Genomic DNA, 12873 nt, shown 5'->3' with positions numbered 1-12873 from the left:
CCGGCCCGCGCGCTCTCGCCTCAGTCGCTGGGCCGGAGCGGGAGCCGGAGCGGAGCCGGGGCTGGAGCTGGCGGAATGGAGCCCCCGCGCGCGCCCGCGCTGCGCCGCTTGCTACCGCCGCTGCTGCTCCTGCTGTTGTCACTGCCCCCCCGCGCCCGGGCCAAGTACGTGCGGGGCAACCTTAGCTCCAAGGAGGTGAGCACGCCGAGCCCCCCCCTGCCGCCCGCCCGCCCTCGGGGGACGCGAGGGAGGCGAGGGGAGCGGGTACCACCCCGCCCCCTGCCGCCCCTCCTGGCTGACCCCGGAGCTTTGGGGAAACGGGGCCGAGGGCGATGGGAGACTGGGCCAGAGTCCAGGCTGAGGGACCCGTGGGGTCACGGCCAGACCTGGGGGTTGTAGGAGGGACGTCGAGGTCAGAGCTGAGCAGGGAGGGAGAGCGGGTTGGGAGAGTCAGAGTTTGGGAAGGGGGTGGCGCAGAGGTGGTGCTGAAGGGACAGCACTTTTAACTCAACAGAGAGCCCCGAGCTTAACGAGCTCACCGCCACACTCCCGCTCAGGACCGGGAGGGGGCCGTTTGGAAGATTCCCCTGCGCGGGATGGTCTTTGGGAGCAAGGGGTGGGGTACGAGGGAGTGTGGATATTGGGGGAATGGGGTCAGATGGTGGCCAGGACACGAGGTTGCCAGGATGGGCATCTGGCCCCCAGGGTCTTTCTGGGGGCTCCCGGGAAATGTGGGGAGGAGTGTTTGAGAGGAGGGGAGGAAACTTGGGGGGAGCAATGGAGGGAGAAAATCAGGACGGCAGGAATCCTGGACCCACAGTGACGGGATCAGGGAAGGATTTTGGAGGTGACCTGGTCTCCTTCTAGTACTTGGCAAGCCAGGTTCCTAGCGGGTAGGGAAGAAAAGTTGGGAGTCTATGGAGTAGACAGTTCTTGAAGGACTCAGCAGAGGGTCGGACTGGGCCCCCTTTTCAGGACTGGGTGTTCCTGACAAGATTTTGTTTCCTCTCGGATTATGGCCGACTGGACTTCCGTTTCCGCTACCCTGAGGTGAGTCTCCCCCAACACTCGCTGTGCTGAGGCTGGGTACTCCCTTGGCCTCCAAAGGCACAGACTGCCCCAGCTCCCAGCCCCCAACATCTCTGGTCTGCAGGCCAAGTGCTGTCAGAACATCCTCCTCTATTTTGATGACCCATCCCAGTGGCCAGCTGTGTACAAGTCAGGGGACAAGGTGAGGGCTGTGAAGAGGACCTAGAGGGAGAGGGGAGAAGGTCATGGCTGGCCGAGGAGTGACCCTGTCCCTGCCTTCCCCAGGACTGCCTGACCAAGGAGTCAGTGATCCGGCCGGAGAACAACCAGGTCATCAACCTCACCACACAGTATGCCTGGTCCGGCTGTCAGGTGAGGTCCCAGCCTGAGGGAGTGGGCAGGTGCTGAAGGCTGAGGACTTGGGGGCATCGAGGACACACATCAGCTTTCTTGCTTGTCCCCAGGTGGTGTCAGAGGAGGGAACCCGCTACCTGAGCTGTTCCAGTGGCCGCAGCTTCCGCTCAGTGCGTGAAAGGTGGTGGTATATTGCGCTCAGCAAGTGTGGGGTAAGGGGCTGGAGTGGCCACCTGGGCCGCCTTCTCTTTGCCTTCCTGACAACCCCAACCTGCCCAGGGCCCCCCTTAGGCCTCCCTACTTCCCACAGGGAGATGGTCTGCAGCTGGAGTATGAGATGGTCCTCACCAATGGCAAGTCCTTCTGGACACGACACTTCTCGGCTGATGAGTTTGGTGAGGGCGTGGGGATCCAGAAGCCAGGCTCTCCTTGGCCCACCAGAGCTGGGTGCCCACTGAGGGGACAGCCATTTGAATGAATCTTACTTCTCCTACCAAATCGGCAGGGATTCTGGAGACAGATGTGACCTTCCTCCTCATCTTCATCCTCATTTTCTTCCTCTCTTGTTACTTTGGATGTGAGTCTGGCACATGGGGTGTCGGGGAGGAGATAGAAGGGAGCAGGGTGGGGGAGGTGAGCTGCTCTCCCTTTCTGCCTGTGGACAACATTTCCCTACCCTGCTTCCCAGATTTGCTGAAAGGTCGTCAGTTGCTCCATACAACTTATAAAATGTTCATGGCTGCAGCAGGAGTAGAGGGTGAGGTTCAGTGTCCCAACTTTTGCGTTCTGGAAGAGGAGGGACTTGGGGCCAAACACGTGGACCTAAGAGGAATGCCTGGGGGCCTGGACTCCTGGGTCCTGGGGGAGGAGGGACTGGGGGCCTGGACTCCTGGGCCCAAGGAAGAAGGGGCTGGGGGCCTGGAAACTTGGTTCCTGGGGGAGGAGGGGCTGAGGCCTGGACCACTGTTTCCTGGGAGAGGAGGGGGTGGGACCTGAACCTCTGGGTCCTTGAGGGGGTATAGAAGCCTGAACTCCTGGGTGTGAGGGAGGAGGGGCTGGGGGCCTGGACTCCTGGGTGTGAGGGAGGAGGAGGTGGGGGCCTGGACCCCTAGGTCTGAGGGAGGAGGGTTGGGGGCTGGACTCCAGAGTCTAGCAGGTGAGTGGGGTAGAAGGTCTGGAGTCCTGAAGGAGGAGGTGGGGCTCAGACCACCTGGATGTTAGTGCTAGACGACAGTGATGCCCCAGAGCTACTTTCTATCCTTTCCTCTCTGCCCATCCTCCCCCTAGTCCTGAGCCTCCTGTTTTTCTGCATCTACTGGGGTCAGTATGCCACCGATGGCATTGGCAACGACAGCGTGAAGATCTTGGGTGAGAATGAAGCTGGGTGGGGAGAGGGTGGAGCCCAGGGCTCAGGTCAGGCTTCAGGTCTGAGCTTGGCTCTGAGCCGTCCCCTCCTCCCTTCTCCCAGCCAAGCTGCTCTTCTCCTCCAGCTTCCTCATCTTCCTGCTGATGCTCATCCTCCTGGGGAAGGGATTCACGGTGACACGGTGCCCGGGCAGGGCGTGCTCATGGGGTGGCTGGTGGGGGAGCAGGGCAGGGACAGGGTTGGAGGGGGTGGGCGCATCCTCCTCCCTGACGGCCCCCACCTCTGCTGTCTCCCCTCACGGCCTGCCGCCAGGGGCCGCATCAGCCACGCGGGTTCCGTGAAGTTGTCTGTCTACATGACCCTGTACACACTCACTCATGTGGTGCTGCTCATCTACGAGGCTGAAGTGAGTCCCACCGGCCCCTGGCCAGGCCCCGCCTTCCCCTGCTTTTGGCACCACCTCCCCCTTGACCTGTGTGCTCGCCCTTGCCCACTTAGCTCCTGCTGGCTCGCTCTCTCTCCCACTCTTTGATCTTCTGCTTTCCCATCTGTCTAAGTGATTCCTCCTCTCTTCATCCCGCAGTAGCTTTCTTCCTCCTCCCTCTGTCTCTCACCGTCCATCACATTTGTGATCAATATCGTGGCTAAAAGTTCAGGAGTCACACAGACCTGGATTTCACACCAGCTCCTCCACTTCCTAGCTAACCTTGGGTGCCGACCCTGTCTCTGGGCCCATTTTCTTCTTGGAAAATTGGGATGATCTTAACTACCCCGTGGGGCCCCTCTAAGGCTATCATCTGTATGGCTTTGGTCAAAGGACTTCCCTCTTAGCCTCAGTTTCCTCTTCTGTGAAATGGAGCAATAATAAGACCTACCTCGTTGAGTACATGCTGATGGAAAGACTCACACATGGGAGGTGTTTAGCCCCATGTTGGATACACAGTAGCTGATTTATTCTCTTCCTGTCTTTTTCACCCTCTTTCTCTACCTCAATATGCTTCTGTCTCCATGCCTGGCTCTCCTGTTGTTTCTGTTCTGACCGAGTACCTCTGTTCCCAAGTGCCCAGGGGTGGGGTCCGGGGACCCTAATAGGGGGCAGGAGGCCAGACTGTGATGGACCCTCTCCCGCGGGTCCAGTTTTTTGACCCGGGTCAGGTACTGTACACGTATGAGTCACCGGCTGGCTACGGGCTCATCGGACTGCAGGTGGCGGCCTACGTGTGGTTCTGCTACGCTGTGCTCATCTCGCTGCGCCACTTTCCCGAGAAGCAGCCCTTTTATGTGCCCTTCTTTGCTGCCTATACGCTCTGGTGAGAATTGGTGGGCCCCAGCCTGTCCCTGCCTCCCTCCTGGGGCTCCCCAGAAGTGACTGCTCCCTATCTCAGACCCTCCATAGTGAGGAAGGTGGGCTTGTAACTCAGGCAGCTGTCACTCAGAATCTGTCATTCATGTTGTGAAAAATTACTTTCATAAGAAGTGCATCAGGTTTACCCATAAAACAACAGGATTGGCCAGGCGCGGTGGCTCACTCCTGTAATCCCAGCACTTTGGGAGCCCGAGGTGAGAGGATCACGAGGGCAAGAGATCGAGACCATCCTGGCCAACATCGTGAAACCCCATCTCTACTAAAAATACAAAAATTAGCCGGGTATGGTGGCATGCACCTGTGGTCCCAGCTACCCGGGAGGCTGAGGTGGAAAAATCGCTTGAACACAGGGGGCAGAGGTTGCAGTGAGCCGAGATTGTGCCACTGCACTCTAGCCTGGCAACAGAGCAAGACTCCGTCTCAAAAAAGCAAAAACAAAACAGGATCTCCTCAAAGGGATATCTTGAGCAAGCATAGGCTACTATATGAGGGCCAAATATCTGGCACATAGTAAATGTTCAGTAAAAACTATTGTAGGCTGGGCGCGGTGGTTTAGCCTGTAATCCCAACACTTTGGGAAGCAGGTGGATCCTTGAGATGAGGAGTTCAAGACCAGCTTGGCCAACATGGTGAAACCTTGTCTCTACTAAAAATACAAGAAAATTAGCCGGGTGAGGTGGTACATGCCTGTAATCTCAGGAGGGGCAGGAGAATCGCTTGAACCTGGGAGGCCGAGGTTTCATTGAGCTGAGATCGTGCCACTTCACTCTAGCCTGGGCAAGAGAGTGAGACTCTGTTTTTTAAAAAAACACCCAAAACTATTGTAATTATTATTGTTCACTGTAACATAGTAATAAGGCTGACAGATTCTGAGCCAGAATGTCTGGATTCAAATCCCAGCTCTAAAGCTTATAGATGATGTGACCTCAGACAAGCCCATTAACGTTTCTCTGCCTCAGTTTCCTTACCTATTAATGGGGATGGAAATTTCATCTGCCTCATAGAGTCATTATGAGAGTTAAATGAGTTTATCTACATCAAATACTTAGAAACAGGCCTGGCATGCAATAAGTCCTTACTTGTTATTATCATTTGTTCATTCGTTCATCAAATATCTATTGATTTCTTATTAGATGCTAGGATCTGGGGTGGTGTGGAACTGAGTTAAATTCAACCTCGTCCTTGCCCCTCAGAATTCCCCAGTCCAGTCCTGCCCCTTTTTGATCTCTGGCTTCTGAAGGTCACACTGGCTTCCCTCCAGTTTGGGACCTGCCTGGGGTCTGTGTGTGTACATGGCCGGGGAGGTGGGGCCACAGGGTGGGGTGGAGGACAGAAGCAGTGTCTCTGCTGACCCAATATTCCCCTTCAGGTTCTTTGCAGTTCCTGTCATGGCCCTGATTGCCAATTTCGGCATCCCCAAGTGGGCCCGGGAGAAGATTGTCAATGGCATCCAGCTGGGGATCCACTTGTACGCCCATGGCGTGTTCCTGGTGAGGATGGGCATCCGGGGGGTAGGGGGAGGATCCGAGGGCAGAAGATGTATAAGGCTCCTGCACCTGAAGTGCTGGACCTCCTGTTTCGAGTCTAGATCCATTTTCCCTTTAGTCATTCTCCCTGTATGGAGAGCCTGCTGGGTTCCTGCAGCCTCCTCTACTGTGTCCCTCAGAGTCCATTTTCTTCTTCTTTTTTTTTTGAGACAGAGTCTTGCTCTGTCTCCCAGGCTGGAGTGCAATGGCCCAGTCTTGGCTCCTTGCAACTTCTTCCTCCAGGGTTCAAGCAATTCTCCTGCCTCAGCCTCCTGAGTAGCTCGGATTACCGGTGCTCGCCACCACATGCAGCTAATTTTTTGTATTTTTAGTAGAGACAGGGTTTCACCATGTTGGTCAGGCGGGTCTTGAACTCCTGACCTCAGGTGATCCACCTGCCTCGGCCTTCCAAAGTGCTGGGATGACAGGCGTGAGCCACTGCGCCTGGCACATGTCCATTTTCTTCTATTCCTTTCTCCCACCTTGTGTCCTGGCCTCTTTCCTCAACCCATCCTCTCTCTTTGCCCTCCCTCCCCATTTCCATTCCTGATCCTGTGTCCCCAAATTCTTCCATTTCCCCTTCTGTATCCCCACTGCCTTCCTCACCTGCCTTGATCTCTACTTCACTCTCCCCTGCCCACCCCACATTCTGCCATCACAGGCCATTGTTCAGGAAGAAGCAGCTGGGGTGGCACAGGGTGAAGCTTTTGGGCTTATGGGTCTGAACAGTGCTGTTAAGAGCTAGGCACCACATCAGTTCTTTGCCCTGGTTCACATCCTATCTGACTTTATTGGTGACAGTTCTAATATTCATTAATTTATTCATCAACTGTTCCCTGGGCACCTGTCTTGAACCAGTCTGTTTCATTCTAGGAACATCCATATGCATTTATTCCTGCCCTCTTGTTTAATTGTTAGAGCAGCTCCAGGAGAGGGTGGATAATTGACATTGTTCCCACTACATAGAGCGGGGAAGCTAAGGCCCAGAGAGAAGTAACGTGCCATGGCTCCTTGGCCTTTGGTGGCAGGCAAATACTTTGAACCCCATCCTTTTCCAGCAGACCACAAGGTCTGAAATGAGGGGGAACCAGAAAGGGAAACAGGCATGACTGAGTGTCCCAGCTTCTGACTCCAGGGATCTACAATGTACCCTGTGTAGGGAGTGGGCCCAGCCACCAAGGGAGGGGACAGGTCCCCATCCTTTACCTCAGAGCTGGACTTAGGTACAGACTCCCTCACCTTCCCAGATCGGTCCATCCTGAAGCTCTGCAGGAAGTCAGAAAGGGGCAGGAAGAGGAGAAACACTGAGAACCCGCCATGTGCTGGGCTCTGCATCAGTGGTTTTCATTTCCACCCTCTCATTTTTCCAAGTAGGCGCCACAATCCCCTTTCCCCCCAGCGAGGCTCAGGGAGTTTAATCAACATGCCCCAGATCCCACACTCAGTGAGCTACGGATCCCAGAGGTGGCATGCAGGCTCAAAATGGCAAGTGCAGTGCCCTTCCTGCTTTATCTCAGTCAGCTTCCTTCCTAAGGATGCTCGCATTAGCTCAGCACAGCTCCACCTGGGTATCCCACTGCTCATTGCTTTCAGCTGCTTGTTCATTTTTTCAGCACAACCTTAGAGGAGCTGTGTTAGGCTTCCAGGGTGTGGCGATGGAGTCACATCCAGTCCCTGCCCGAATGGCCTGTCAGACTAACTGGTACCTGACATCCCTACATTCCACCAATATTTATTTATTTATTTTATTTTTTTCGAGACAGAATCTTGCTCTGTTGCCCAGGCTGGAGTACATGGCGTGATCTCGGCTCACTGCAACCTCTACCTCCCGGGTTCAAGCAATTCTTCTGCCTCAGCCTCCTGAGTAGCTAGGATTACAGGTGCACCACTACACCTGGCTAATTTTTGAATTTTTAGTAGAGACAGGGTTTCACCATGTTGGCCATGCTGGTCTCAAACTCCTGACCTCAGGTGATCCACCCACTTCGGCCTCCCACAGTGTTGGGATTATAGGCATAAGCCACCACACCTGGTTAATTTTTGTAATTTTTTTTTTTTTTTTTTGAGACGGAATCTTGCTGTGTTGCTCAGGCTGGAGTGCAGTGGTGTGATCTCAGCTCACGGCAACCTCCACCTCCCGGGTTCAAGTGATTCTCGTGTCTCAGCCTCTGGAGTAGCTGGGACTTCAGGTGCCTGCTACCACCCTCGGGTAATTTTTTGTATTTTTATTTATTTATTTATTTATTTATTTATTTATTTTTTTTTTGAGACAGAGTTTCACTCATGTTACCCAGGCTGGAGTGCAATGGCGCGGTCTCGGCTCACCGCAACCTCCGCCTCCTGGGTTCAGGCAATTCTCCTGCCTCAGCCTCCTGAGTAGCCGGGATTACAGGCACGCACCACCATGCCCAGCTAATTTTTTGTATTTTTGGTAGAGACGGGGTTTCACCATGTTGACCAGGATGGTCTCGATCTCTTGACCTCATGATCCACCCGCCTCGGCCTCCCAAAGTGCTGGGATTACAGGCTTGAGCCACCGCGCCCGGCCTATTTTTTGTATTTTTAGTAGAGATGGGGTTTCACTGTGTGAGCCAGAATGGTCTTGATCTCCTGACATCATGATCCGCCCGTCTCGGCCTCCCAAAGTGCTGGGATTACAAGCCACTGTGCCCAGTCAATTTTTGTATTTTTAGTAGAGATGGGGTTTCACTGTGTGAGCCAGGCTGGTCTGGAACTCCTGACCTCGTGATCCACCCTCCTCAGCTTCCCAAAGTGCTGAGATTACAGGCATGAGCTACCTTGCCCAGCCCACCAATATTTATTGAAGGCTTATATGTGCCAGGCGTAGTTGTAGAAGATACTGGGGACTCAGTAGGGAACAGAAAAGTCTGGTTCCTGCCTCATGGAGGCATTCTAGAATCTATTAGTTGCTGTCCAATTGAACTTTCTGTATTTATGAAAATATTCTATTATCTGCGCTTTCCAATATGGGAACTACTAATCACATGTGGCTGTTGAGCACTTGAAGGTGGGTAGTGTGTAGTGAGTGTGTAGTGGGGAGTGTGACTGACAAACCAAAATTTAAATTTAATTTTGATTAAATTTAAGCCACATGCGGCCAGTGGCTATCATGCAGTGCAGGACACTAACCCTAACCAATCAGTGATAGTCATAGCTCAGTGATCAGGGCTCTGATGGAGGAAGCACTGGCAGAGGTGTATTGAAGGAAAAAGATCAGGGTCCAGAGCTTAGGGGAGGCACCTAATCCAGTCTGAATGGCTTCAGGGAAGTGTGGGGGATGTCAACTGAAAGGGAATCCATTGGACCCCAAGTTTATGGGGACAGCCTCGGGCCTGACAGTGCTTCTCACACCTGCTCCTGGCCCTGGACTCAGATCATGACCCGCCCATCAGCGGCCAACAAGAACTTCCCGTACCACGTGCGCACGTCGCAGATCGCATCAGCCGGAGTCCCTGGACCGGGAGGGAGCCAGTCAGCGGACAAGGCCTTCCCGCAGCACGTCTATGGGAATGTGACGTTCATCAGCGACTCGGTGCCCAACTTCACGGAGCTCTTCTCCATTCCCCCGCCCGCCTCCTCCGTAAGCCCCGCGGCCCCAGCGCCCGAGGAGCTGCTGGCGCCGCCCCTGGAGTATCTGACCCCGCTCCCGGCCCCGCCACCGCTCCCAGCGCCCCGGCGCCTGAGCCCACCCCCTGCCTTTCGCACGCCCCACGCCCCAACACCGCGTCGCGACCGTCCCCCGGCGCCTGCGCCCACCCTGCCCGACTGGGTCCTGGCGCTACTGCGCACGCCCCCGTTGACGCCCTGTGTCGTGCCCCCACCTCCCGCCTTCCGCGGCTCTCCCCCAGCTCCCCGGCCACCGCCGGAGTTCGCCCCTCGCGCCGCGACGCCGCCCTTTGAGTACCTGGCCCCGTTGCCCAGGCGCCCCGCTACCCAGTCCTTCCCTGACTGACACGTGCGTCCACACCTGGGTGGAAGGGTTCTGGAGGGGAGGGGGACGGGCCTTCGGGGCCGCATCTGCCCCCCGAGGGTCCTGGACGGCCTCTGACCCTGACCCCCCTCCCAGGCCGGGAAGCAGGTGGAGGAGACGGCGGTAGCGGCGGCAGTGGCCCCGAGGGGCCGCGTGGTGACCATGGCCGAGCCGGGCGCAGCCTCCCCGCCCCTTCCCGCTCGGTTCCCCAAGGCTGCCGACCCGGGCTGGGACGGCGCGACGCCGCCCTACCAGCCGCTCGTGCCTCAGACGGCGGCGCCGCACACCGGCTTCACCGAATACTTCAGCATGCACACGGCCGGGGGCACCGCACCCCCGGTCTGAGCGCCCCTGCCCGCCCCTGCCCCATGGGCCGCGCACCGGGCCCCGGCCGGGCTCCGGACCCCTGCTTTATCCCGGCCCCAGAGCTCGGCCATCCCGGGCCTTCTCGACCCCTCCCACCTCGCGCGCCCAGGTTGGGTGCGCTGCGTCCCGCCCCCCTCCCCTCTGGTGCCAAACAGTCCCGCGGGAGCCGCTCTGCCGTCCACTCCCTCAGCCCCTGCCCCGAGCGGCGCCGGATTCTGGGCTCCCGCTGTTCCGTGACCTCCGGCCCCCTGGCCCCCTTCGAGACTTCTGACCCTGCTGGACTCCGGAGCACCCGTGGTGACCGCCAGGACCCTGCCTGTGACTCTCCAGGACTCTGCGACCCCGGGATGGATATTGCGATGCTGGTCTCGACCCTGAGACTCTCCCTTGGATCTGTTACCTCGGACCCGTGCTCCGTCCGCCCCTATCTCCATTCCGGGGGCCTTCCCTCGGGTCCGTGGCAGAAAGACATTTTCCCTCTTCTTGCCAAAATAAAAAGGATTCGTTGAGCTTTTATTTATAACATGTTTTTTTTTACATCTTGATGGTGTTTGGCGGCAGGGCTGAGACAGAACCATGTGAGGCTCGGGATCTCAGTGTGTCCATCTGTGAAATGGGAATTTGGGACCGGAGGCAGGGGCCTGTATAACCTAATCTTTATGTTATCCCAGAATCTGGGAACTTGAAGATGATAGAGCAGGATCTTGCACCGCTCCTTTATTTTTGCCTTCCCGTCCTCAGAGGTAGATGCGCCCTCCAGTGGCCCATGCTTTGCTCAACCACAGGCACCCAGAGTTTGGGTTACGGTCTTAGCACTGCGCATGTGTGATTCTCCCCTGACAGGCCCAGGAGGTCGCTGCTGCGCATGCGGCTCGGAACAAATTGGGTGGGGAATTTCCCCGGAAGTCTCCCTTTATGGAGGGTTGGGGTTGGACGCTCCTCAGTCCTCCTAGGGCCGCTCTGACCGACCGCTCTGCAACTTCTCGCCTCCTCTCCGCCTGTCCTCCCACAGAGGCCGCTAGGCTACCGCCCGCACGCGCTCGCACAGCGGGTCTTCCCGCGGCCGCTCTGGCCCATGCGTCCAGCCGTCTCTCTGATCCGGCCCATCCGGCCCATCCGGCCCGGGAGGGAGGCTCGGGTGGGTGAGCAAAGGGTCTGAGTCTATGGGGTTCAGGCCCGAGCCCCTGAAGACTGGCTCCGCCCCCGGCATCCGCTCGCGCCCCGCCCCCGGCTGGAGAAGTCTCTCCTGGACCATCCGAGCCTTGCCTGGTCCCGGCCTGCAGCCTCTATGTAGGCTTCTGCCGGGCTGTAGAGCCCTTCGCCCCCTGGGGACCCACTCGTCTATAAGGTCCGTTTGGCCTGCAGCGGCCTGAGTCTGTAACTGCTGGACACTGTTTATGGGGTCGGCCTCCTATGGGGACCCGTGTCTACAGGGACCCCCACCGTCCCTAGCGGTCGGCTCCGTCCATAATGACTCCATATACAGGGCCCTCCATCGCTCTGTAGGGCCTAGCCCTCGGCTTCCAGAGCCTATCAACAGCGGCCGTTCCCTTTGCCTGGACTGCGTCTCCTGGACCTCTTCGGTCTACAAGGCCATGCTATGCCTATAGAGGTCGCATTTGCAGGGCCTCATGCCGGGTAGAGGGTCCTCTCCAGGTTTATACGGCCCATCCTCGCTCTAAGGGTCAGTGCAGGAGGCGGCGATGGCCCTGGGCAAGGCTCTGGCCACGGCACTGGCTTTGGCCTTGGCTATGCTGGGGTCGCTGTCCCCTGGGGCCTGGGCAGGGGACTGCAAGGGGCAGCGGCAGGTGCTGCGGGAGGCGCCAGGCTTCGTGACGGATGGTGCGGGGAACTACAGCGTCAATGGCAACTGCGAGTGGCTCATCGAGGGTGAGTGGGGCCGCGTGGGTCACTCACTAATTCGCTGCTGGTTTATTCATGTATGCCTTCATCCACTCCCCACATTCCCAGAGCTCTGTTCTGGTCCAGGCCTTTTGCTGTAAAGTGCCTGACATCCAGGGTTGCAACCAACCTGGGGCCTGCCCTGGAGAGCCTCCAAGTCTGGTGACTTAGAGGCCTTGGCTGGGGTGGCGTCGCTGTCCCCTGGGGCCCTGGCGGGGGACTGCAAGGGACATCTGGAGATGCAGGTACACCCAGATGGACAATTACAAGCCAGGAGCATCAATGCTGCGTCTTCTGAGTAATTGTTAAGAACTCAGTGTCCGAGTCCAACCTGGCATTGAATTTGGTTCAATTACTTCTTCTTCTTTTTATTTTCTTTTTTTGAGATTAGGGTCTCACTGTCACCCAGGCTGGAGTGCAATGGTATTAACACAATTTACATACTGCAGCCTCGACCTGTTGGGCTGAAGTGATCCTCCCACCTCAGCCTCCCGAGTAACCAAGTTTGTAGAGACAGAGTCCCACCATGTTGCCCAGGCTAGTCTCAAACTGCTGGGCTCAAACGATCCTCTCACCTCCGCCTCCCAAAGTGTTGGGATTGTAGGCGTGAGCCACTGTGCCTGGCTTCTCATTGTTATTAGCTTTGAGACTTTGAGCAGGTGGCTTCCTTTCTCTGAGGTTCCGCTTCCTTCCCCCACACAATGGGATGACAACAGTACTCTCACCTCATAGGGTTGTTGGAATGAAATAAAAACAGGTATTTGCCGGGCGCGGTGGCTCACGCCTGTAATCCCAGCACTTTGGGAGGCTGAGGCGGGTGGATCACGATGAGGTCAAGAGATCGAGACCATCCTGGTCAACACGGTGAAACCCCATCTCTACTAAAAATACAAAAAATTAGCTGGGCATGGTGGCGCGTGCCTGTAATCCCAGCTACTCAGGAGGCTGAGGCAGCAGAATTGCCTGAACCCAG

At 56.8% G+C, this 12873-nt stretch overlaps 2 protein-coding genes across 4 annotated transcripts in view; both read left to right on the top strand.

The window, feature by feature from the left end:
- On the top strand, positions 1–10518 carry TMEM145 (transmembrane protein 145). Of its 2 annotated transcripts, XM_017503121.2 has the most exons (15): positions 1–195; positions 976–1050; positions 1154–1231; positions 1315–1401; positions 1494–1595; positions 1694–1778; positions 1889–1960; positions 2072–2140; positions 2671–2751; positions 2852–2930; positions 3062–3155; positions 3887–4059; positions 5485–5605; positions 9036–9242; positions 9729–10518. In XM_017503121.2, exons 1-15 carry the CDS (start codon positions 76–78, stop codon positions 9975–9977), a joined length of 1692 nt encoding a protein of 563 aa, XP_017358610.1. In that variant the 5' UTR covers positions 1–75; the 3' UTR covers positions 9978–10518. The 2 variants fall into 2 exon arrangements, with proteins under 2 accessions (XP_017358610.1, XP_017358608.1); XM_017503119.2 differs by having other exon boundaries at positions 9036–9819.
- A 408-nt stretch (positions 10519–10926) lies between these two features.
- MEGF8 (multiple EGF like domains 8) overlaps positions 10927–12873 on the top strand; it is a 55115-nt gene continuing 53168 nt past the window's right edge. For both annotated transcript variants that reach the window (XM_017503068.2, XM_017503070.2), the window contains exon 1: positions 10927–11888. In XM_017503068.2, the coding sequence (XP_017358557.1) occupies positions 11702–11888 (187 nt within the window). In that variant the 5' untranslated portion in view covers positions 10927–11701. The remainder of the gene's footprint in view (positions 11889–12873) is intronic.

The sequence above is a fragment of the Cebus imitator genome, unplaced genomic scaffold (genome assembly GCF_001604975.1).
Source record: "Cebus imitator isolate Cc_AM_T3 unplaced genomic scaffold, Cebus_imitator-1.0 Scaffold306, whole genome shotgun sequence".
Taxonomy (NCBI): domain Eukaryota; kingdom Metazoa; phylum Chordata; class Mammalia; order Primates; family Cebidae; genus Cebus; species Cebus imitator.
This window is presented reverse-complemented; position numbering and strand designations above follow the sequence as displayed.